We start from the raw sequence: 26,880 nt of genomic DNA, 5'->3' as shown, positions 1-26,880 counted from the left end.
AAATATTTTCTGTATTCTACCTACTTGAGGTACGTTTTGCTGTATATTTGTTTTAAAGTTTATATAATCAAATTCCATAGACCTTAGTTATAGAACCATTTCTATTTAACTAGTATGGGAATATTACTGTTTCTCTAAATACTAAAGTATTTATTGTATTTTGCATGTTTTTCAAAACCCATGTTTTAATAGTTACAGCTGGAATTTCTTTAGCAAGGCTCCAAGTTAAACATAAACTCTTGTATCTTGAAACTGCTAGTCTGTGATCAAATAATCCTGTTACCAATTGTTTTAATCCCGTACTAAATAGGGTTTGTTTCAGAGCTATCTACTTTCTATTCATCAATGTCTATTTTTGCAACAGCTGGATATTTTAGTAAATTTTGCTTTCTATTTTATAGTTAACCCTTATTCATTGTGCTTTATTTTTCTAAAATAGTCTATTTTCTTAATTGTTTATTTTTGAAAATAAGGGTAAAAATTTAGTTAGCTCTAGAGGAAAAATTGAGTTTCCCTGGTATTAATATTACATTAATAATTTGGAACAATACTTTCATCTCTCTAGTTTAGAATTTTTAATGATATGGCATTTCTGTATATTTATGTCATCTTTTACATCTAAAATTTTGATGCTTTCTTTACAATGATCATATATATATTATAATTTATTTGTAAGTATTACACATGACACTATGAGATCTCTTTTCCACTGTTTTTTCTAACTTAATATTGCGGACGTAAGAATGCTATAAAATTTTGAATATTTATCTTGAATCCAGCACTAAGCCAACTTAGTAATTCTAACTATTTGGAGCCACTTCTTCTTTGCAGGTACAAAAGTCATACTGCTTTCAGGAAATCTTGACTAGAAAAGGTGAAACTGGAAGAAATGAAAAATACTTTTTAATCATATTCTGAGTCAATGTGACTTTATCTTTTACCTGGAGAACATTCCTATGTCTTGAAGGAATATATGCTAACCAAAACAGATTGTTAAAAACTATTTTATTATGTAATTTCAGGTCATTTTGGTTAAATGACTTTTGGCAACACTTTAAATTCCATCCTTGTGTTTTTCTGTCTCAGTGTGGGATGCACAGGCGAATGTGGCACTGCTGTCCAAGATAATGGAAATGCTGTCATCATGGGTAAACTGTGACTGGTGATTTAATAATTTGTATTTGAAAAACTGAAAAAGCAGGTGTTACCATAATCCAGGTAGATTAGTACAGCCTGGAAATAATAACTATCTATAATGGAAACCCTGGTGGCGTAGTGGTTAAGTGCTACGGCTGCTAACCAAAAGGTCAGCAGTTCGAATCTGCCAGGTGCTCCTTGGAAACTCTATGGGGCAGTTTTACTCTGTCCTATAGGGTCGCTATGAGTCAGAATTGACTTGACAGCACTGGGTTTTTTTTTTTTTTTTTTTTAAATAAGGAAAGTAAGACATTTTTAACAGGTTAATTTTAGAGTTAAGTAGCAGATGGTTATCTCCTGAATTTTAGAACGGTTTATCTATTTTCTGAACAAGTAGATTAAGTAAGAAGACAAGAAACTGATACATCAATTTATCAATTTGTTAGGATATGCACTTACATTAACTACACTAACAGCGCTTGTAAAAAGAAAACATATATATAATGAAATTTGATGCATCATACCTGTCTCCTCTCTAAAATGTTTAAGTTTGCGAGTACCCTATAAGAGCATAAAAGAAACTTCTTTTGAAACACTGTTTTGAGCTTTTTTAGTTTTTAACTTGCTCTTCTGAAAAAAGCAGTGACTATCAAGGAAATAAGCAAAGAAAAATTAAGGTATTTTCCTCTTTGTTACTCTTATGTCAAAGACCAAAGAGAGCGAGAGAGATGTTTCAAATATCCAGGAGAGATGTCAATCTCTACTCTAGCCTCTTATTGAAAAGCAACAAAAATGTTATTAATTCATCGTTGACTTTACTCCTTTCAGGATTGCAAGGTGACCACTGATATCACAAGACAGCATCAAGGACGTGGCCCTTAAACTGATAGTGACACAGACGTTTATCATTCTGGCACGGATCCTGCAAGCCCAGGGTATCAGGCCCTGGCCTCCACAAAGTCTTTTACCAAGGCACAAAGGTTGTTCCCTTGTGATGACACAAGGTTACTCGCTCCTCCAAAACTAAAGGAGAACTAATAAGCGCTTACCTTTTGAAAGTGCAGTCTGAAAAGGACGAACATTTGGATAACATTTGTTAAATTATGACTCAGCTCACTCACTGCCATTAAAGCTCCTCTGAGCATATTAATCTCTTGATGTTATGAAACTGATTTCCAGCTTATTAGTAGGTAATGTTTAGTTTGTAAGGCTTGTTTTTTTAAAAGAAATTAACAGTGTGAAAATGTGATTAGTCACAATATATGAATTTGAGACAAAATACACAAATGTGAAATATCAGAACTCGACCTTTTATTTTTACTTGGACAGTAGATGATTAAAGCAAAAAATTACAACACAAAACAGTTCATGGTTAAATGAAATCTATGAAAACAGTACTCAAAGTATACTATGAAAGAACAAAAAAGTTCTAAATATTACTTTTCAAAATAACTGTAATAGTCTTTCTAATGTATTGCCAAAATTTTAAATGGAGGTGACAACCTTCAGACTCCACGTATGTTTACAACATTAATCATGAAATAGTTTTCATATTAGAAGAATTCTTGACAGTTGCTTATATTACATAAAAAATCACATCTACTAGAGTACACCTCTATGCATTTCTTCTCCTGGAACAAAATAAAAAACAATGCATACCTTTTCCCAGTGAACAATTTCCCAAGCACCATTTCTCAAAACTGGAAAGAGAAAAGGTAACACTTTTAAGAACAGTTTGATAAAAGGGTCATTTTAAATGAAAGCTTCAAATAAATAACCAGTAGCAATTTTTACAGACAAGGATATGTACAATTATACAAAGAATTAGAAACAAGCAATGTCCATATTAGATACCACAATAACACATCACTAACAGAGAGTAATCTCATTGGCATTACCAAAAGTTCTCTTCAGCACACAGAGGAATTTCTGGACTCGAATGAAGGAGAAAGCCACAAAAATGTTGCAAACAATGGAATAACAAGCTTAGAAACTTTCAGATGCCACAATAGTAGCTATGTTAAAACAAACAAATAATAAAACCAAAACAGCAAATCACAAGCATGGAAGGAAATAAATAGGTTTCTAATTGGTTAATAAAAACTTAACACATAAAGCCAACAGATAAAGAATCTGTCCCCTCAAGTTTATAACAATGCAAAAGATAACAAAAGTTCCCGTATATATTTTACTAAGAAAAAGTGAAAGAGGAGGCTACTGTTACATTATGATAGAAACGTAGACATTTCTTAGTGTCTCACTACTACTTTACAGCTGTATAAGCCACTACAGCTTTTAAATACTAGGTGTCTGTGCCATAATACTGAATATACTAACAAGCCAAATAACCCAAACCCACTGCCGTCAAGTCGATTCCGACTCATAGCGACCCTATAGGACAGAGTAGAACTGCCCCATAGAGTTTCTAAGGAGTGCCTGGCGGATTCAAACTGCCGACCCTTTGGTTAGCAGCCGTAGCACACATTTACTTTTTGTTCTATTTTTTGTGTCTAGAATATACTAATAGACACAAAAAATAGAACAAAAAGCAAATGAAGAGAATAATATTAGGTAGGTAGCATAACAATTAGAACTTAAGAAAACGAATAAATCAAAGTCAGTCAACAAATTATCTAGACAGTAAATTCCATGAGGACAAAGCTAATATTGTTTATCACGATATTTCCTGGAAACAGTATAGAGCCTGCCGCTACGTAGCTACTAAGTAAATATTTGCTGAATGATTAATTTGTAGGTATACAAATGCCAGGTTCAGTTTCTTTTGATATTAGAAGAAAGACAAGGCTTAATTAAATCCTCTGAAGTAAAACACAATGATAATAATCCCAAAATGTTAGATAGCAAATCTAACATTAATTATATACCAACAATTTTTAAAAACCACATTGCAATGTAAACAATTTTAATCTAAATAGTCTTTTGGTGTTTTGAAGTTTCCTGAACACAAGGCCTGTGTCTTAGTCATTTATCCCTAGCACATCACAGCATTCTTGACACATAAGGCACTCAAATGCTCACTAAACAAATGGATAAATGTAAGAATCAATATCGTACGATGCATGCGGGTGAATCAATTTCATTTAAAAATAATAATAATTCTAAGTTGAAGACGTGAAATAAAAATATTTCCAGTATAATATCATTTTATTACATGAGTGAGTTAACGTTCTAATTTTCACAGTACTCATACTGTGAGGGGACAACGATGTGAACCACAGGTACCTAAAATTGATCAATTTATTCTAATACATAAACCTCTAATCCCTGCAGAGTTTATTTAGACTGATCCCAGGAGTAAACTTGCTCCTAGATGTTGCTTGTGGGATACTAGGAGTTCAGAGCGTATGGTTTGACCGTCTCTGCCATTGCCTAGCAGTGTGAGCTGGGAAAATGATACAAATTCTTCTGTAAAGTGGGGAAAACAGTGTTGTTATTAGCTGTAGCCAAGTCGGCCCCCGACTCATGGCAACCCTGTGCACAGCGGAATGAAACGCTGCATGTTCCTGTGCCATGCCATGACTGGTTGAGAATTGGACCGTTGTGATCCACAGGGTTTTCATGGGCTGATTTTCAGAAGCAGAATATTAGCTCTTTCTTCCTAGTCTGTCTTGGTCCGGAAGCTCTCCTGAAACCTGTTCAGTATCAAAACAACACGAAAACCTCCACTGATGGGTGGTGGCTGCGTATGAAGTGCACCGGCCGGGAAATGAACCTGGGTCTCCTGCATGGAAGAAGATTCTACCTCTGAACCACCACTGGCCCCATGAGGATAACTGTGTACCTTCTCCAAAGTTAGAATAAATGAGAGCACTCTCCCCTTTAATGTGCTTAATTCAGTGCGTACAATATAAATACTGAACAAAGAGAGCTGGCAAAGTGCTGCTCAAACCCGCTATAACCAAGTTAACTGACACTGAATGACTGGGCTACACATTTGTGTTAAGTTAGAAAAAATGTGCAACAGCATCTAGAACTATTTATTGCCATTTATTTTCTTATGATCCAATCTCAAATTGGCTAATGTTCTCCCAACTGCAATATTTGTTTTTTTTAAATTAGTGTGCAGTATATTTAAAATCAAGGGATGCGATGTTAAAATTAACATAGCAGGATTGTCTGGAAAGCTTAGTAGATGATCAGGAAACACTGGGTTGAATTCCCACACTAGAGCCACATGGCTGGAACAGAGTGGTGGCCACCATATTAGTCAGGGCTCACCAGTCCACCGCTGCTTTCATGGGTCCCTGCTGTCTTATGCCCAGCCTGCTTCCTTTATTCAGGATACCTTCCTGGCTCATGCTTATGAGGTTTTCTTTTTTTAATCCAGGTATAACTTATTTAAAACAAGGTACACAAATCCTAAGTATTCTGTTCTATGAGTTTTGAAAATTGTAAACATCTATATAGCCAATGTGGGGCCCTGGTTAGAACTATGGCTGCTAATCAAAAGGTCAGCAGTTTGAATCTACCAGCCACTCCTTGGAAACCCTAGGGTGCCGTTCTACTTTGTCCTATAAGGTCGCTTTGAGTCGGAATCAACTGGATGGCAATGGGTTGGTTTTGTTTTATGTATTCAACACTCAAAACAAGATCTTGAACTACAGAAGGATCCCCTGCACCCGTTTATGATCCATTTCCTTCACCTCTTCCCCGCAACCATTTTATTTTGTTACCATAGATTAGTATTGCATTTCATATACGTTGAGTCATACAACATGTATGCATTTTTGTACTGAACTCTCAATCAGCATTGCTGAGATGCTGTTTAAAAGAGTTTTCTTTTCTCGTTAAATTGACGTGGCACAGTAGTGGATCGATGTCTGGACTCTGTTTATTCCACTGATCTAATTGCATATGTTTACGCTAATACATACCTTCTGGATTATTGTGCCTTTATTGTAAGTCTGGAAATGAGGCTGTTTAAGTCCTCCTGCTTTGTTCTTTTTCAATATTGCTTTGGCTATTCTAAGTAGTTTGCATTTCAATATAAATTTTAGAATCAACTTTTTTAAAAAAAAACTCTTGGAATTTTGATTTGGGGGGCATGGGCATCTTATCAATAGTGAGTCTTTCAATTCATGAGCAAGGTATATCTCTCCATTTATTTACATTTTCATTAATTTCTCTCAGATATGTTTTGTAGTTTTGAGTGTACAGGTCTTATTTTGCATTAGATTTATTCCTTGACTTTTTATTTTTTTCTTAATATTGTAATTTTTTATCCCACTTTCTAATCAGTCATTACTAAAACTTGTTGCCATTGAGTCAATTCAATTTGGACTCATACTGACCCTACAGGACAGAGTAGAGCTGCCCCATAGAGTTTCCTAGGCTACAAACCTTTATAGAAGCAAACTGCCACATCTTTCTCCCACAGAGTGGCTGGTGGGTTCAAACTGTGGTCATTGCTACCACACAGAAATACATTAAACTTTTGTATATTGATCTCACAATCCTGCAGCTTTGTTAAATTCACGTATTAGTTCTGGTAGGTTTTTTGTTTTATTGCTTTTGTAGCAATACTTTCTAAGCAACTTAATTTCTGTTTGTTAACAATGCTTTATTATGATTTTTGGTAGTTTTATTATATTTACATGCCTCAATTTCCATCTCTTTATTTTTAAATCCTTCTACATTTATTATGTCAAAAAGTCTTTAAAAATCTGGTGTAATTTTTACTACTAAAAATGTGCTATTGCTTTTATATCCTGAGTATCTCAAATTCTGCCATTTTAGAAAAATCTTCTCTAACATCACCATCCTCATTACTACCACCAGCATCCCCTCATTCAAGTAACCATCATCTCCCAACTGAAGGTCTTAGCCTCCCATACAGCTTCCAGAATCCACTTTTGCTCTTTTTTCAAATTCAGATTCCATAGTGTAGCCATACTGATGATATCTAATAATGTATATATTTGGTTAGCTCAGTTGCTAACCAAAAGGTCAGTGGTTGGAACCCACCAGTGGCTCTGTGGGAGAAAGATGTGGCAGTCTGCTTCCATAAAGATTTACAGCCTTGAAAACCCTATGAAGCAGTTCTACTTTGTCCCTTAGGGTCGCTATGGGTCAGAATCGGTTCCGCACTCTAAATTCTCCACTCTAAATATATACACCACAGATATACTATGCATACCAAAAAACCAAACCCATTGTTGTCGAGTTGGTTCCAACATACTCTCTCTCTCTGTGTAATTATGTATAAATCCATACATCCTTATATACACATAAACAAGATTAGGTTACCTCCTGCTTAAGACACTTCAACTGGCTTCCCTGGCTCATAAAACGAGGCTAAAATCTGCAAGGTCTTTTATGAAGCAGCCCGTGCTACTCCCCATCATCCCGTCTTGCCACTCCTACCGCTCCCTTCAACCTTCCATCTCCTGTGGTGAAGGCACCACACTCTTTTTCTGCCTCAAAGCCTTTGCACACGTTTCCTGTGCCTAGAACACTCTCTCCCTTCATCCTCACCTAGTTTACTTCTGTCTTTTACATGTCAGCTTTAGCACCACTCCTCTGGGAGGTATGATTGCCATTTACTCCTTTACTACCCCCAAGTCTAAATGAGCTCCCTGTACTTTTCCTTCAGAGCACATACCACAGTTTTATTACGTATTTGAGAAAGGATTTATTTAAGGGCTCTCTCTTCCTTCAAACTGTAAGATCCCTGACAACAGAGACCTTATGGCTGCTCTATCCCCAGTGTTATGACACAGCAACACATAGGTACTCAGTAAGTACTTGCTGAGTAGACGGCTGCAACCACTAACATCCCCATGTCCTTGCAACTACATGAAACCATAGTAATAACTACATAGATTTACTTTAGATACGACCCTGGCTGCTTAGTAAATCTCATGTTAAAAACACCATATGCATAAACCAAACACACAGACCAAATGGTCAACAATTACTTTAAAACAAAGATGAGACTGTAAGGGGGCAGGGAAACTAGATTAATGGAAACAGATCAACCAGAATGGAAACAATGAGAACGTCCATGCATTATGAAGAATGTAACCAATGTCACTGAACAACCTGTGTAAACTGTTGGATGGGAACCTGAATTGCTGTGTAAACCTTCACCGAAACACAACAAAATATTAGTAAATAAAGTTCATAAACTGGCAAAAACAAACATATGCATGACATTTAAAAACAGCTATATAGGAACAGTTCCTCAAAGAGTTAAGCATAGAGTTACCATTACAAAAACTTGTACATGACTATTCATAGCAGCATTATTTATAACAGCCAAAGTGTGGAAACAACCCAAATGTCCATAATTGATGAAGGGATGAACACAATGTGGTACATTCATACCATGGAATATTCATTCATAAAATGGAATAAAATGCTGACCATGCTACAACATGAACCTTGAAAATATTAAGCGAAGAAGCCAGTCTACAAAATGCCTCATACTTTATGATTGCTTTTATATAAAATGTCCCAAATTGGCAAATCCATAGACAGAAAGTAGATTAGTGTTTGCCAGGGACAGAGGAGAACAGGAGTGACTGCTAATGGGTATGAGCTTTTTGTGGGCAGGGTAATGAGAACATTCTAGAATTAGACAGTGGTGATGGTACACAATCATGAATATACTAAAACTCACTGAATCGTACACTTAAAATCATGAATTTTATACTATGTAAATTAAATGCTATATAAAAAGATATCAACAAACTATATAAACATTTATTTAAAATAGACTTCCCAGTCTTATAAGTTACTAAAATGATTTCCAGCGTGAGCTGGTGGAAACGGTTATGTAACCATTAGCTGCACTAACATGAGCTGTCCTCTGATGTCAGCACAGGGCCACCCCTTCCAGCTCTGTAACCTAAACCAGCCCTCCTTAAAATGCTGCCACTTCTCAGGCGTTTGTTAGTTCACCTCTAAAAATAGCCCTGAAACACTCTACTCGGTTCCACTTAACACAACAGAAGTGTCACAACTGGCGTCTCAGACTCAACAGACCAAGTCAAGGAGCCTTTACCCCACTAAGAAGGGTGGAAGCCAGTGGTATGTTCACGGGCCACGCAATGGATCTCCTCCAAATCTGCGTCACTGCTCTACCCTCTACACTTGCTCCTCCCTTTCCAATCTTGCTTGGATTGCTGCTCTCTCCACATTTAAACTATCTCCCCTTTCCCAATAGACCTTTCCTGTGTATGTCTCTTCCAATTAACCTGTCCTCCTACTATCTCCTAGGGGATCTCTGCTTCTTCTACTCATACGGTACATTCTCCTACTCCCCTCATCCCCATCTCCACCTATGTGTTGTCTCTCACTTATCATCAAAGAGATGCAATGGAAAATGTGGTGTGCTATAAAAACTTAGGTACTTTTAAACATATACTCAGCTGATGTTTCCTAACAAACTACAAATCTATACATGCTTGCAGCAAGCCAAATACAGTGGTATACAAAGCAAAAAGTTGACAGCTCTCCTCATCTCAACTGCTCTCTCTCAAGGAAAGGAATACTGATGCATCTTCCCACAAGGTTCTTTAGACAAACATACACATACACATTTTTTTTTCTTTTTAAAATTTATTTCTCCACAACTTGCTTTTCCACTTAATATATCACAGGTATTTTCAGGAAAAGCATAGGGACTTAACTCATTTTTGAAACCAAAATAAACCTACTGCCTTTGAGTCGATTTTGACTCACTGTGACCCCCTAGGGTTTCCAAGGCTGTAAATCTTTACAGAAGCAGACTGTCACATCTTTCTCCCACGGAACCACTGGTGGTCTTGAACCACCAACTTTTCGGTTAACGGTCGACCACCTCAACCGTTTCGCCACCAGGGCTCCTTCATTTAAAAAAAAAAAAAAAACCTGTTGCTGACAAATCGATTTCGACTCACATCGACCGCATAGGACAGAGTAGAACTGCCCCACAGGGTTTCCAAGGAGCTGCTGGTGGATTCAAACTGCCGACCTTTTAGTTAGCAGCTGTAGCTCTTAACCACTATACCACCGGGGCTCCTATATAATACCCCATTGTATGGATGCATCCTTTAGGGTCAGATAATTGAAAAGACACACAGGCCTCTTCAGGATATACTCACAAAAGGCTTTAATCAAGTTAAAGGATGTGGTATGGTAGGAAAAAGAAAGCGTAGGCAAGCACGGGGCCCTAAGAGACTTCTAGGCCCAGCTCTCCAAGGTCCCTTATCAGTCATTCAGGATACAGATTATGAACCTCAATGACATGCAGGAGAAATCTTAGTTGCAGGGAAGCCTGGGCAAGTTTCTAAAAACCCATTGTTGTCCAGTCAATTCTGACTTATAGCAACCCTACAGGACAAAGTAGAACTGCCCCACAGGGTTTCCAAGGAGATTCTGGTAGATTTGGACTGCCAACCTTTTGGTTAGCAGCTGTAGCTCCTAACCACTATGCCAACAGGGTTTCCAGGCAAGTTTCCAGTGGGGTCTTTTATAGCTAACTGGTCAATGAAGGCAAGCCAGTTAAACAAGGTAAACCATCAATCCTCATACAAAGTAGAGAAGCTAATCCTGCCTGCCTCTAGGAGAGTTTCAAACTTTAAACAGCACATTGTATATCACTAGCTAGTCTATCTTGTCCTTATCTTGGGCAAGCTTCAGCATCCCACTTCTAGGAATCCCAGAGATAAGCACTCAGCTGTCCCAGTCCAGCTGCAAAATACCTCTATTTCACACAATGGATATATCATAATTTATTCAACTATTCCGCTCCTGGTAGAAATTCTTACTTTCATTATTATTTCTGCCACTACAAAGAACACTGAAATATATTTACGTGCTTTTATCCTATAGGAAAGAATCCCAAATGGAGCATTTGCTGGCTTCAAAGTGTGAGTTTTTATGTTTATCAGGTACAACCAGTTTACTTCCCTAAAAACCTACAGCAATCCCCACTCTCACCAGCAACATATAAAGCTTTACTCTGTAAACCCAGACCAGCACAAATGGCAACAATCATTTAAATTTTGTCAATCTGCTAAGTATTTATGTATTTATTCTGAAGGCTACAGTGGCCTGGATCAATCAATCTGTAAATTACCTTTATGTCTCTACACTAAGAATCCTAATAGAACATATTTGAAAATATTACAAAACTCTGCTGCTCAACACGTGGTCCATGGAGGACATAGCCTGCAGGCCGTCAGAGATGAGAATATGTTCCTATTTGTCCTCCCCTCCCCACAACTCCACTTTTTTTTTTTAACTTCTACATTAGAGATTTCTTTTGTTCTTGAAATATAAAACCAGAGCACAAGAAATTATGAATTTAACTGCACAGCTTCTTCAAACTTGAAGCTAGATCCATCTTAGGATAAACATGTTGCCATTGAGTCGATTCCAACTCACAGCAACCCTATAGTACTGAGCAGAACTGCCTCATGGGGTTTCCAAGGAGTGGCTGGTGGATTCGAACTGCCAATCTTTTGGTTAGCAGCCTGAACTCTTAACCACTGTACCACCAGGGCTCCATCTTAGGATAGAGAGAACAATATAAAATTTAAGTAGAGTTAAAACCAAGCTCACAACATGCAAAAGGCTTCTGTGCAAATCAAAGCTTTAGTAGGGACCAAGGACAAACGTCGATCATAAAATTCATTATGGCATTCCCTCTGGATCTGTCTCTAAATACTCAACCCTTAGAACAATTAAAATAAACCATACCACAGGTATTATGGTGGTGATTGAAACAGCAACGTAGTTACTTTTTAATCACTGACCTTCTCTGACCTACCTCCATCCAGGTTTAGAGGAAGCAAGAAAGGATGCTGGGCCTTTAGCCGCCTTGTGCCAAAAGTAACAGAGCCTCTACTCTGCCTCTAGAGTATGAGTTCAAACAAGTGAGCCATGGAGGAGGAAATGATTAGTGATGGCCGAGGACGGAAGTGAAAGTAAAATTGTGACAGAATTATCAGAATGTCCTGCCATATGGTGCTGTAACATCTCACTCTTTTAAATGCAAGGCTCCTCCACCTCTCTCCACTTCCATCCAAACACACCTGCTGGATCTTCCACACAGCCTAATTAGTCTGCAAGAATACATGAGTGTGTTGAGGACTTTCAACAAATACTTCATATTTAACCTATTTTTACTTGGGATACTAAATTAATGGCTTTGTTAGAATGGGTTTCATTTATGAAATGAAAACATTCCGGGAATTCTCTAATCAAAGGCCCTGGAGGGAGTGGCAGGCTCTCAGGACTCAGTCAAATGCTGCAGAGATGCAGGTGCTCAGTTCAGATTCCACCCCAGCTTCTCAGAGAGAAGCATGCTACCACACCCATCACAAATGGCCGGCCCCTGGGGCCATTACAGGAGTCACTGAGGCATTCAAGTCACTTGTTAAGTAGGTAACAAGAGGCAAGTCATCGAATAAGCCAGTGGGAACTACCAATATCACAGAAGACAGAAAAACCATGGAAAAGTAGTATGTTTCAAGTCGTATCTGGCAGTAATCATTTAAGAGGAATGTTAGTGTGTCAAGGAGAGTTAGAGTGGGCTGAGAGTATGGTTTTGAATTGGACAAAGAAGATAAACCAACATACCCATATTAAAGTATTAATTCATTCCTTATTTATACTCTTACATCATAAGAAGACTTCAAGACAAAAACCTCATTGTGGCCCGAAGTGGCATTGAACAAGTCTCTTGCACAAACTTGCTTTTTCAGTCAATTACGCAACTATCTACTTGGCCAAACCTTTAGTTTACTGACACCAAAGACAAAGGTAACTTCCTGAATTCCCCTCTCAACCACACTATATACACATGTTATCAAATGAATTGATACCACTTCTATTAACTCACAGATCTTTTAATACTGGTCTTCAGAGTGTGGTCCCTCAACAAAAACATCAGCATCATCGAGAATTTCTTAGAAATGCAACTTCTAGGGTTCCACCCCAGACTTATAGATACTCTAGGGGTGAGTCCAGCAATCCGTTTTAACAAGTCCTCCAAAGGTTTCTGGAATTACTGGGTAGCATAAAGGGTAACATGCTTGATTACTAACCTAAAGGTTGGTGATTTGAACCCATCTACTATGAGTCGGGGAAACCCTGGTGGCGTTGTGGTTAAGTGCTACGACTGCTAACCAAAGGGTCAGCAGTTTGAATCCGCCAGGTGCTCCTTGGAAACTCTATGGGGCAGTTCTACTCTGTCCTATAGGGTCGCTATGAGTCGGAATTGACTCGACGGCACTGGGTTTGGTTTTTGGTTTTGGTACTATGAGTCGGAATTGACTCAATGGCAGCGGGTTTAGTTTGGTTTGGTAGAGGTCTCTGAGTGGAGTCCTGGTGGTGCGGTGTTTAACAGCTCGGCTGCTAACCTAAAGGTTGACAGTTTGAATCCACCCGTTGCTCCTTGGAAACCTATGGGGCAGTTCTACTCTGTCTTTATAGGGTTGCTGAGTCAGAACAGACTTGATGGCAATGAATTTGTTTGGTTTTAGAGGCACAACCTTGATAACCCTATGGAGTATAGTTTTACCCTGCAACACATGGGATCACCACAGGTCGAAATTGACTCATGGCAGCTGTGTTTGCCAAGGCTCAAGCTTGACAACCAATGACTTACAAATACAAACATAAAAACCCAATACCAAACTCAGCGCTGTCAAGTCGATTCCGACTCATAGTGACCCTATAGCACAGAGTAGAACTACCCCATAGAGTTTCCAAGGAGCGCCTGGCGGTTTCAAACTGCCGACCCTTTGGTTAGCAGCCGTAGCACTTAACCACTATGCCACCAGGGTTTCCAAATACAAACATAGGTGAGATGTAATCACAGCACAAGCTAAAACAGCTGTCATCAACTCCATTTTAACTCACGGCAACCCCATGCGTTGCAGAATAGAACTGCACTCCATAGGGTTTTCAGTGGCTGATTTTCCAGAAGCAGATCACCAGGTCTTCCTTCCAAGGTGTCTCTGGGTGGATTCAAATCACCAACCTTCTAGTCAGCAGCCAAGCACTTAACCAACTGAACCACCCAGGGACTCTATAATCACAGCACAAGGGTCAGAAATCCCCTATTCTCAAAATCCTTTTCCTCATCCCTGTTCACAGAGCCATGAATCATTCTCTTTTTCCTGTTCTTAACAGAAATCTACCTCCACTGCATCACTAACCAATCATTCCAGAATTCCTTGCAATCTGGCTTCTGTTTTCACAGCACCACCAAAACTGCTCTCTAGGTGACTTCATAAACTCAGGATATAGTGGGGGCTGCCTCAGTCTTGGCCCTCCTTTAACTCTGCAGCATTTGGTGTCTGACAAGGTTTCCTTTCCCTCGCCAAGTCCAGGTGAATCTACCCACTGTGTATTTTCCTTTGCCTTCTCACCATAATTGCCCCAATTCAAACCCTGGCGGCGTAGTGGTTAAGAGTTCGGCTGCTAACCAAAAGGTCGGCAGTTCGAATCCACCAGGCGCTCCTTGGAAACCCTTTGGGGCAGTTCTACTCTGACCTATAGAGTTTCTATCAGTCAGAATCCACTTGACAGCAACGGGTTTTGTTTTTTGGTTTTTATTACGAAATAGAGTCCCTCTTCCAATTAGCCAAAAATCTATCTCTTTCCTTGTGCTCCCCAGCCCACTCCATGCACCGCTATCAAATTGTTCTTTCTAAAGTACAACTGGAAACTTAACCACCACCCTTCATTCTCTCCAAACATCTCACCCTGATTTTCAAAGGCCTTCAGAATGGGACCTTGACTTGCCTTCCTGTTCCCGTCCCCTCTGCTCCCTGATACATACCCTATGTTCTAGCCAAAATAGATGATTTGCTCTCCCCGGAATACATCTCATGCTCTCCCACTTCCACAGTAATGCTTGTATGAGTCCTTGCTCCTGGGCCACTGACCCCTACACCACCTGATGCCTCTGCTTGCTGAAGTTCCACTCATTCTTTGTGAACCTCACAGATGTCACTTCTGAATCCCCAATACATTCTTTCTGTCTCTCTTATGTGGTCTTTATTACTTTTTTTTTTTTTTTTTTTTACCTTGCATTAAAATGGAAACCCTGAAGGTCAGCTCAACTGGACTGGACCAAAAGCAAAGAAGTTTCCGGGATAAACTGAATGCTTCTAAGGTCAGCAGAGCAAGGGCAGCAGGGGTTTGGGGACTATGGCTTAAGGGACTTCTAAGTCAATTGGCATAATAAATTCTCTTATGAAAACATTCTGCATCCCACTTTGAAGTGTGGCGTCTGGGGTCTTAAAAGCTAACAAGCAGCCATCTAAGATGCATCAATTGGTCTCAAACCACCTGGATCAAAGGAGAATGAAGAACACCAAGGTCACACGATAACTATGAGCCCAAGAGACAGAAAGGGCCACATGAACTAGAGACTTACATCATCCTGAGACCAGAAGAACTAGACGGTGCCTGGCCACAACCAATGACTGCCCTGACAGGGAGCACAACAGAGAACCCCTGAGGAAGCAGGAGATCAGTGGGATGCAGGTGCTAAATTCTCATAAAAAGACCAGACTTAATGGTCTGACTGAGACTAGAAGAATCCCGGCAGTCATGGTCCCCAGACCATCTGCTGGCCCAGGACAAGAGCCATTCCCGAAGACAACTCATCAGACGTGGAAGGGACTGGACAATGGGTTGGAGAGAGATGCTGATGAAGAGTGAGCTACTTGTACTGGATAGACACTTGAGACTCTGTTGGCGTCTGCTGTCTGGAGGGGAGATGGGAGGGTAGAGAGGGTTAGAAACTGGCAAAACGGTCATGAAAGGAGAGACTGGAGTGAGGGAGTGGGCTGACTCATTAGGGGGAGAGTAAACGGGAGTATGTAGTAAGGTGTATACAGGCTTATGTGTGACAGACTGACTTGATTTGTAAACTTTCACTTAAAGCACAATAAAAATTATTAAAAAAAAAAAATGGAAACCCTGGTGGTGTAGCGGTTAAGTGCTATGGCTGCTAATCAAAAGGATGGCAGTTTGAATCCACCAGGCGATCCCTGAAAACTCTGTGGGGCAGTTCTACTCTGTCCTGTAGGGTCGCTATGAGTCAAAACTGACTCGATGGCAATGGGTTTGATGTTTTTGGTTTTGTATTAAAATATCCATGACCATCTTATCTTCCCTGTTGTTAGTTGCTACTGAGTTGATTCTGACTCATGGTGACTCCATGTAGGCAGAGTAGAACTACTCCAAAGAGTTTTAAGGCTATGATCTTTCAGTAGCAGATCACCAAGCCTGTGTTCTGAGGTGGGCCTGGGTGAGCACTCTCCCTACTAGATTATAATTTCCTTTAGGGCAAGAATGAACGTTTGTCTTTCACTGCATTGTCTGCACTTGGCCTTACACAGGTAGATGTTTCATAAAGGCTTAAAAAAACCAAAACCAAACCCACTGCCGTCGAGTCGATTCTAACTCATAGCGACCCTATATGAGTATGAGTCATAAAGCCTTACTGATGTGAAATAACAAATAATCTAATTTTGTATCACCATCTGTTTTTCCCAGAAAAAAATGGAGATATAATTCATTTAGGTTTCACAAAAACAGATGGGAGGAAAATGCCCATGAAAACAGATTCTCTAGTTTAAATTCAAGAATAAAAGACAAAATGAGTAAGATATGTGCATACGGGAAATGAAGCCAAGAGCAAAGTCATACAGCCAACCCTGAAATGTGTCCTCTCACTTGAACTATGTCCCTAAATTCCCTCAATGGGAGTTGATCCTCCATGTGCAACTTTTACTTAGAGGACAAATGAAAGGCAATGTAGGGCTACATTTTCCCACAAATCAGTATCTCCTCTCTATCCCCAACTATTGTTAGAGATACTTAATGTTATGGATTGAATTGTGTTCCCCAAAAATATGTGTTGTAAATCATAACCTCTATGCCTGTGGTTATTATCCCATTTGGGAATGGGCTGTCTTTGTTAAATTACTGAGGCAGTATTAGTGTGGGGTATGTCTTGAGTCAATCTCTTCTGAGATATAAAAGGGATTAAACAACAATTGAGCAAGCAGAGAGAGGGGAATATAGATGCTGAGCCACATGAATATCTCCAAGGAACCAGGAAACAGAAGCTGAAGAGACAAGGACCTTCCCCCAGAGCTGACAGAGAAAGAAAGCTTTCCCCTAGAGCTGGCTCCCTAAACTGGGACTTACAGCCTCTGAAACCATGAGAAAAATAAATTTTTTTTTTGTTAAAGCCATCCACTTGTGGTATTTGTGTTATAGCAGCACTACATAACTAAGGCATCTAAGTCAATTTATATAATCCTAAAATCTCTGTGATAATTTAAAAATATTAACAAATATGTATGTGTCTGGAATCATTGAGATCAGTATTTTTTCCATATGTGTGCTCATTTTTTTTAAAATTATTTTTTATTGTACTATATATGAATATAGACTCTGTCCTACAGAGTCGCTATGAGTCGGAATCGACTCAACGGCAGTGGGTGTTTTTTGTGGGTGGGTAGATGAAGGTTTACAGCACAAACAGGTTTCTCATTAAACAGTTAGTACACATATTGTTTTATGAGATTGGTTAACAATCCCATGACATGTCAACACTCTCCCTTCTCAATCTTGGGTTCCTATTACCAGTTTTCCTGTTCCCTCCTGCCTTCTGCCCCTGGGCTGGTATGCTCCTTTAGTCTCATTCTGTTTTACGGGCTTGTCCAATTTTGGCTGAAGGGTGAACCTCAGGAGTGACTTCATTACTGAGCTGAAAGGGTGTTCGGGGCCATACTCTCAGGGTTTCTCCAGTCTCTGTCAGGCCAGCAAGTCTGGTCTTTCTCTTTGAGTTAGAAGTTTGTTCTACATTTTTCTCCAGCTCTGTCTGGGACCCTCTATTGTGATCCCTGTCAGAGCAGTGGGTGATAGCCAGGCACCCTCTAGCTGTACTGGACTCAGTCTGGTGGAGGCCGTGGTAGTTGTGTTCCATTAGTCCTTTGGACTAATCTTTCCCTTGTATCTTTAGTTTTCTTCATTCTTCCTTGCTCCTAAAGGGGTGAGACCAGTAGAGTATCCTAGATGGCCACTCACCGACTTTTAAGACCCCAGATGCTACTCACCAAAGTAGAAGGTAGAACATTTTCTTTATAAACTATGTTATGCCAATTGTGAGTGCTCAATTTTTAAGCCATATGATCATAAAGACAATATTTTCTATGAACTATTTATAGGTTCCAAGCCAATATAGAGGTGTCAAAAAAAGATGGATCAAATATAGGGGTACCTCTTGGGAGACAAAAGGGCAGTAGACTGTCTTATTCAAATAGCTAAAAGACCAGTGCTATTTTAAATCCCTTAGCATAATAGTTACTCCTTTTTATAACACTGGAATAAATTAAACAATGGACTCCGTCCTGCTAATCAATTGTTTAGGTTTAAAAATCCAAAATTTTTCAACCCACAGCAACTCAACACCTTTTTCACAAAGGACTTTAAAGGTGAGCTGGATTCCAGTTGGAGAAAAGCAACCACGTGCTCTGCAGGGAAGTAGCCTTATTAGTGACGATCAGCCACTGCCGACTCAATCCAACTTCAGAAAAGGCCGATGTACCTTAGGGGAAGGAAGATGTGGGGGGATGAGTGGGTTTACTATTTTTAACTTATGTGCCTGGTTTAAAAGAATTTCCTTTTGTCCTTTTCTAAGTTAAAACAGAGGAAGATTGCTTTATTCTAAGCTAACACTTACTTTAAAATAATAAAAGAGGTATTAAAAATGGCACTGTAGTAACGGCAGCCCTCATTCAACTACAGTATCAAGCCAGGTGATCAACGTGCTGTCAGATGTCACAGTCATATTGCCCACAGTGTCACCTGGAGAATGTATGTACACACATCATTTTTTAGGGACTATATCCCAACCTGGGATTTTTAAAAACCAAGTCTATTTCATTAGGAGATATTTTTAATTTTGCAAAATATCTATCTTGGTATGCATCTGAACTGGATCTGTTTTCTCAGGCCTCCAGGGTGTGTTTTTAGGTGAAAATGCAGTGTCATTCCACTTGAAATAATGGCATGCTAACATATAGCATTTCAAAAAAAATTAAAGCATACTTTTATAATGGAAAAGAATATAGGGTCGCTATGAGTTGGAATTGACTTGACAGCACTGGGTTTGGTTTGGTGGTTTTATAACGGAAAAAGAAATCTAGCTCAACCACCACAATAAATTCATATAGAGATCAGCTTCAATTTATATATTACAATGACCATCAGAAATTTATTGTTTACAAATTCCTGCAGAGGCAAATTTGGCAGAATGACTCATTTCAGGGAAAAAAAAGATGCTGCCTCCCGTGTGTGTGTAGATACATGGAAAATAGTATGTCAAATACTGAGTTAAAACATTAAGACAAGAAGTAAGAGAACGTGGAGGTAAGTTTAGATGCAAGGAAAACCAGCATTCAGAAAAGTGGCAGTGCTCTGAGTCTTTGACTAATGGAAGTGACAAGTGGACACAGTATTGTGTTCACAGGCGGCTAAGCAAGGATGAAATGACATAATGACTTCGACAAAGAAGGTAAAGAAGTGGCAAACACTTCTAGCACGTTAGAATTTTATTGGTGCCTGCAAGAGAGTCTGGAACACAGCATAATGAAAATATTGATTATCATCTTGCTCATACTCCAGGTGATAAATTTTCAAGAAGGTCCCTTTTCATTTCTAATCCCTTTTCTTCCTCCTTTACCTGTAACTCAAGTATCAGGGAGTGGTTCATCCGCCCTTCATCTGCCATGCACATATAGAGCACCTGCTAAGGTCAGGAACATGGGCTGAGAGCTATGGGAAACACATAAGAGGCTGGACCTGTAGCGTTACAATCTAGTACACACAAACCACCATACACACAAAATACAAGAGACAAGAGAAGCAGTCACAATCCTTGGGAGCAGATCAGAAAACTCATCAAGATTCACACTCCCTGGACTTCTGAGCATCATTTATTCTGCCCTCCTTTGGCAACTAGGTCCTCAATGAGCAATATACACTTTTACATTTGTCAGCTCACTGACCCTAACCAACTTGTACGTCTCCAGGGCAAGAAATGGCATTTCCAAAAATAATGCTGATGATAGGCTCAAATGTAAAGTCTTCTCAAAAGGGCAAATATTGTATGACTACACTTATGAATCAGAATCGACTTGATGGCACTGGGTTTTTTGGACACTTACATAAAAAAACAAGAAAAGACGAATGTATAGAGAACAAAGTTTATTAGTGGTTACCAGAGGTGGGAGGGAGGGGGAATGCAGGGTTAACAGTGATGGAAATATCACACTGATTACGGGTAGGGTTGCACGACCAATAATTGTAGTTGCTGTCAGTAAGTTGTACGCCTGTAAAAAGCTGAATTGGCAAAAGTTATGTGATAGATACATTTACAACTAACGACTAAAAAAAAAAAGAGAGAGAGAAAGAAAGAGTAGATGCTGAGGCTGATTATTAAAAATAATAATAATAATAATGTAAAGTGTTCTTCTGACTTTATATTAGAATGTGAAGTTCTGAGTTAGGTCCAAAATCCCCGATTTAGTTCACCATTGGTGAAATGAGGCATAGACAGGAGTCTGTCTATGGTTAAATGATGGAAAATGTTGGAAACGGAATCATGAATTGACATTTCTGAAGTCACTAAAGAATGACAGAGGAAAAAAAAGTCACTCCCCAGTGCCTCAATGCAAAGCAGGAGAGAAAATATTCATGTCTCTAAGAATATACAAGGGTTAATATTTAAATCTGAGAGAAAGGTGCCCACTGACATATTATGTGGTCTTGGTAAACATTTGGAAAATGAAAAACTAAATTTAATATTCATTATATCTGTCAAAAATTATCTGTCAAAAATACCCCCTCCTAATCCTACACATCTTTTCCTGCCTCAATTCAGGAAAGCAAATTGAATTTCATTCTGGTCTAATGACAACAGATAGATTTCATATTAAGCAATTTGAGTTATCTGCCAGCAAAGAGTATCCTACTCAACAAGCTACAGAAAGGAAAAAAAGAAAGATACTATTCCTTAGAGACAATTTCCAGTATCAACCTAAAATTAGAGCTATAACTTCTTGGATATGGATTTTTCTAGTAATCTGCTCCCTAAAATATTAGCTATTAAGCCCTAATATTTTATTTTTTGAAATGAGTTTTATATACACCAGTTGATCCTACCTGGCTAATGCTGAGCCCATGTGTTACAGAAAACAACTGCTCCATAGAGTTTTCTTTGCTGTAATCTTTATGGAAGCAGATCACCAGGCCTTTCCTCCATGGTACCACTGGGTGGGTTTGAACTGCCAACCTTTAGGTTACCAACAATCAAGCACAAACTATTTGTGCCACCCAGGGACCTTGGTACGCGGAAAACAGGAGCACTCATCGTGCGAGTTGTGGTAGCTAAAAATCACCACAGACATGATGTTTACCCTTCAACTGTACTAGGTTAACTTCTTAGGCCAAGACATGAAGATAAATAACTGCCAGTCCCTGAAAATAAGAACCCTCTGCTACAATATACATTACATGTTGGGGGAAAAAATTACATCTTTTTGTTTCTAAAGCTGTTACGGAATATTCTGAGCAACATGGCAATAAATGCAAAAACTGCACATAGCCACAAATACCAGCACCTGAAGCATCTGTTTTTTTTTTTTTTTCCCCTTCCCCTTTCAATTCGTATGGTATTTCCTTTACACCTAAACTGCTGGGGTCCCCAGGCTTCTAATATTCCCCTGCTCCAATTCATTCTGCTCTACATCCTTAACCCACACTTTCATCCAGTCTCTTTCTAGCTTATAACTAACTCTTCCAGAGCTATTCATTACACACAAGAAAAATCAGAACTCCCCTAGTCTGGCATTCAAGACCCGGTAAAATCTGACCCTGGCCAATTTTTCTAATTATGTGTTCGTGTCCCTCTGATATGAACCTCCTCTCTTCACCTGATACTCTAACAATAGTCCCACAAAGCAATCTAGCAATAGTGTTTTAACCTCTGTTCACGGTGACCTCTCTTTTCCCTTTCCCAACCCACCCACACACGAAATGTCTTCCCTACGCGTCTCTGCTTATCCAAAGCCTGTCCATAATTCAAAATCTAGCTCAAGTTGCCACACATTCTTCTCTCCTTCTTTGTAATTTCCATGGTATTGGAAACAGGAACGATTATTTGCCATAGGAAATTAAGGAGACTTTGAAATTGTCTGGTTTCATTTTTCACACAAGTTGCAGCAGCAATCTCATAACTTGTGCTTTTACATGACTTTTCATGAACTTATCGCAACAAAATAGTTTTTGAGCTGGTCAAAGTAAAAGTTCCCATCTTACACTTTTTTCTTATTTTGGATCTGTCCCTTAAGAAACAGTGCAATCACAGTAAATAGTTTGTAAATTTCTTAGGTGACACTTTAATAAACGCATCATAAATCAGATAATACTTTAGACAGTGCGAAGAGAAGGCATTTTGACAGGGCACCATAAAAATAACACCAGTAAAGTATAATGACACTGTTTCTAATTACCAGGTAATGTTTACAGACACCACTAATCCTCATCACATCAGGGGACTTGAGAGCGAGATGAGACGCCCAGATGGGGCAGGGCTCAGGGATGCCGTGAGATGTGTTTTGAACAGTCCTGGATATATTTTTTTTTAAATCTGAGAGGATAATGGTCTATTTGTTGGCTGTGTCAAAAAGTCACCAACACCAAAATAGCCATGTCAGTATGCCATGCTGGCCTGTTTTTATTTTTTTTATCTCTGGAACATAAATTATGTGTATGTATGGCACAAGACTGTTTCCAATACGTCTTTTACCCGAGTAACCACATCTGATTATTTTCTATAAGTCTTGTCCAGAATAACCTTTGCAGATTGCAAACAAGATGTAGACATTTTATAGTAGTTAACGTTGTCAAAATGATTGAAGATATTTTGGGCAGTACTAGGTACAGTATTGCTGTGAGGCACCTGAACATATTAAAAATGCTGCCTTTTCAAAAGTATTACCACTCTCCATCACTCTAACGTGAATTTAAGTGTCGTGCTAATAAATGCTACAAAGCAAGAATCTACCCAGGAGCAAAAACTTAAAAGGTACACAGTATTCTCAAATGAATTACATTTAATTGAAATGATCTGTATATATTACTGGGAGAATATCTGACACACGAGAAATAAGATGTAAAATTCCTACCTTGTGTCTGTTTCCTGTTCACTGCATTATCAGCTTTATGTCGTTTCTAAAGTTTAAAAACAAAAAGAACAACTGTGAAAAAGTGAATGATTAGTAAAACAAAATAGCACCCACACCAGAAGAGAGCTTTCTTCTGACTTCTACTTCTCAATGTTTTTATCCTTTCCTCCCGTATCAATTTTATCAGTGCCAATGCAGATGTGATAATGGGTAGCTGGGAATACAGCCTGGTGGCGTAGTGGGTAAGAGCTACGGCTGCTAACCAAAAGGTCGGCAGTTTGAATTCAACAGGTGCTTCTTGGAAACTCTATGCAGGCAGATCTACTCTGTCGTATAGGGTTCCTATGAGTCAGAACTGACTCAATGGCAATGAGTTTGGTTTTTTGTTTTGGTCCTCGGAAGGATCTTAATTTAGCATATGTTGTTGTAGTGTGCCCTGAAGTTGATCTTGGACTTACAGCGACCTCATAGGACAGAACAGAACCGTCCCATAGGGTTTCCTAAATTGTAATCTTTACAGAAGTAGATTGCCAGATATTTTTTCCCACAGTGGCTGGTGGGTTCACACCTTTGACCTTCCCGTTAGGAGCCCAGAGCTTAATCATCATGCCACCGGTAAAAAAAAAAAAAACAAACAAAAACCCACTGCCGTCCAGTCGATTCCAACTCATAGCGACCCTATAGGACAGAGTAGAACGGCCCCATGAATTTCCAAGGAGCAGCTGGTGGATTCAAACTGCTGATCTTTTAGTTACCAGCTGTAGCTCTTAACCACTACGCCACCAGAGCTTCCACAGCTCCTTGCATTGGCATATAAACCCACTACTGATGAGTCGACTCTGACTCTTAGTGACCCTACAGGGTTCCCAAGGCTTCTCTGTGGAAGCAGACTGCCACATCCTTCTCCCGAGGAGCCACTGGTTATGAACCACCGGCCTTTGGTTTAGTAGTCGAACGCTTTAACCACTGCCCCATAGGTAAGATTGAAATTTTAATGTACTAGAAAAGTTTGAGCTTAAAAGCTGATTTAATCTTCTGCTTAGATAACTCACTTAAAAAAGATTACCCAAGATAATTATAATAAGTATCATTTAATAATGGTATTGAAATCTTTTCAGCTTCGAATGAAATTCGTAATCTTAAGCTAAGCAGATCCTCTATAATGATAGGCTGCTGTCTATAAATGACTAGAACCAAAGACAGTCACCATCTGCCTATAACCTCGTCTATCCTCTGCTTCCCAGTACTCTTCCCCCTTGAATCACAAGCCACATGAGCCTACTGTTCCTCCTCCAAAAAGCACTTAAAAAAAAATTAAACGGTAAACAGATCCATTAGTCTAAGTCTCAGCGGGTGCGTTTGAGGAGTTATATAAGCTGGGGTTTTATAGCAGAGTATAATAAAGAGAAAGGAAAGGTCAGAGAAAAGGAGAGAATTTGAGTGGCCAGAGGAAACTACCTTCTATATGGTTCAACTAGAGGCTTTCTATGACTTGTGTCTAAACTTACAGCATTGAGTATAACCCATAAGATTCCGACAACAAGGCAGAAAAGAACTGAGTATAACTAACTATGCTCAAAGGTTCTATCATATAAAGTTCAAGGTCAGATTCAGCTGCACATAGCTGACTACGAAGGGGGTTCGAACCTAAGAAAAGCAAATGAGTTCCTAAGTTTTCCATTTACAAAGAAACATGGCTTGGAATCACAGGGTATATATGACAACACTCTCCAAGAGAAAAGCCTAGAATCGTGGATTGGCTCTATAGGGTCGCTATGAGTCAGAATCGACTTGATGGCAATGACTGGGTTTCTTTATTGTAAGGTACAGCAACACTCACGAGGAGTGGCATAATAGCTGGCAGTGTGAGCTCAGTCAGTCCAAACAATCAGCCACAGAATTGCACAAATGCAAATAATGCATTCAGAACGCCTCTGTGGAAGAACTGTTGAAAACAATTCTTGCCACTTCCATACACAGGAACACTCTGGAATAGTTTCTCAGACTAAAACACTTACAAATAAAAATGTAATAACGCAGAACTTCAATAGGCAAATTATTGACTCTGGGAGTAAACAATGTTACCAGAAAATATTCATAAATGAATTTTTAAAATTCTGTTGGATTTATAGCATCAGTAGAGAAATATTATAAGTGATAAAACTCTAAAATACTCTTGTCTGCTTGTTAATAAAGAGCTTAAGAAAATGAGGTAGTAACTCCAAATAAATTTTGGTCCAAAATAATGGTCTAAAACAAATTTAGATATTTGAAAAAGGTGAAAATTATTTCCAAAATGATGCATGTCTGTGGCAGACAATAGTTAGACTTCTACCTAAAGGACATAAATAAAAAGCTGATTAATGAAACATTCACTTCAAAAAGGAAATTCACTCTTAGTGAAACCGAAGGAGATTCTGAACGTTACTTTCCGTTTACAGGGAATTCTCACACATGAGAACCTCTTTCCTCAGCCTTCCTGCCACAGAATAAATTAGGTTATTTGCCATGAAACAACTTGTGGAACGTAAATTTAAGCTTCCATCTAAATAGGAAGACTCTTACAACTACAAAAAGAAATTATCTGATCTTTCTATCCTGAAAGGGATAATTTTTCCTTCTAAAACTAATAGGTTAGAAAAAATTAATTCCGTTATTCTCTGAGGTCAAATACCTACACTATTCTGTAATCAGAATTTCTTTAATATGTGTGTATATGTATGTGTGAGCATATACACACACACACACACACATATATATATATATTCACCAGCTGTTGCGGAATCGATTCACACACACACACATGCAATGTAATATTATTTGGCCAAAAAAAGGAATGAAATTCTAATATATGCCACAACATGGATGAACCTTGAAAACACTATACTGAGAGAAATAAGCCAGGCACAAAAGAACAAATATTGTATGATTCCACTATATGAAATATCTATAAATTTTTAGAGACAGCAAGTAGGTTAAGGGTTATCAGAAGCTGGGAAGGAGAATGAGGAGCTACTGCTTCAGAGGTGCAGAGCTTCTGTTGAGGGTGATAAAAAAGGTTTGGAAATAGGTGGTGATGGTTGCACAGTATTGTGGATGGGATTAATGCTACTGAATTATATTCTTAAAAATGTCTAAAATGACAAATTTTGTGACATATATTTTACCACAAAGCAAACAAAACAAAAAAACACCAACTAGCACAATGCCTCGTAAATAACAGACACTTGATGAAAATTAGGTCAAACAAAGAAAAAAAAGGAGTCCATAAGGAAAAGAGACAAAGTTGTAGGAAAGACCAACCCCTATGGATTGCCAAATGCAACCACAATTTAAAGGATGGTAAATCTATGTAGAGCGATATGGGTGAGAAGAGAGATTTTAAAAATCTTAAGCTCGTGATCCCCGTCCAGTATCACTTCCATTTAAGAGGAGTGTGATGTTTTACACATATAACTTCTGCATTTACTTAGATGCTTAGATGCTTTTGAGTCTGATGACCTAAATGTTCGGC

At 38.8% G+C, this 26,880-nt stretch overlaps 1 protein-coding gene across 3 annotated transcripts in view; it reads right to left on the bottom strand.

The window, feature by feature from the left end:
- The window catches only part of ATP8A1 (ATPase phospholipid transporting 8A1), a 261,316-nt gene that overhangs the window by 198,335 nt on the left and 36,101 nt on the right, over positions 1–26,880 (bottom strand). For all 3 annotated transcript variants that reach the window (XM_049886325.1, XM_049886326.1, XM_049886327.1), the window contains 2 exons: positions 23,367–23,412; positions 2,797–2,837 (listed from right to left, as the gene is read on the bottom strand). In XM_049886325.1, coding sequence (XP_049742282.1) covers positions 2,797–2,837; positions 23,367–23,412 — 87 coding nt within the window. The remainder of the gene's footprint in view (positions 1–2,796; positions 2,838–23,366; positions 23,413–26,880) is intronic.

This window comes from Elephas maximus, chromosome 5 (assembly GCF_024166365.1).
Source record: "Elephas maximus indicus isolate mEleMax1 chromosome 5, mEleMax1 primary haplotype, whole genome shotgun sequence".
NCBI lineage: Eukaryota > Metazoa > Chordata > Mammalia > Proboscidea > Elephantidae > Elephas > Elephas maximus.
The sequence above is the reverse complement of the archived record's forward strand: the minus strand, read 5'-3'. Positions and strand labels throughout refer to the sequence as shown.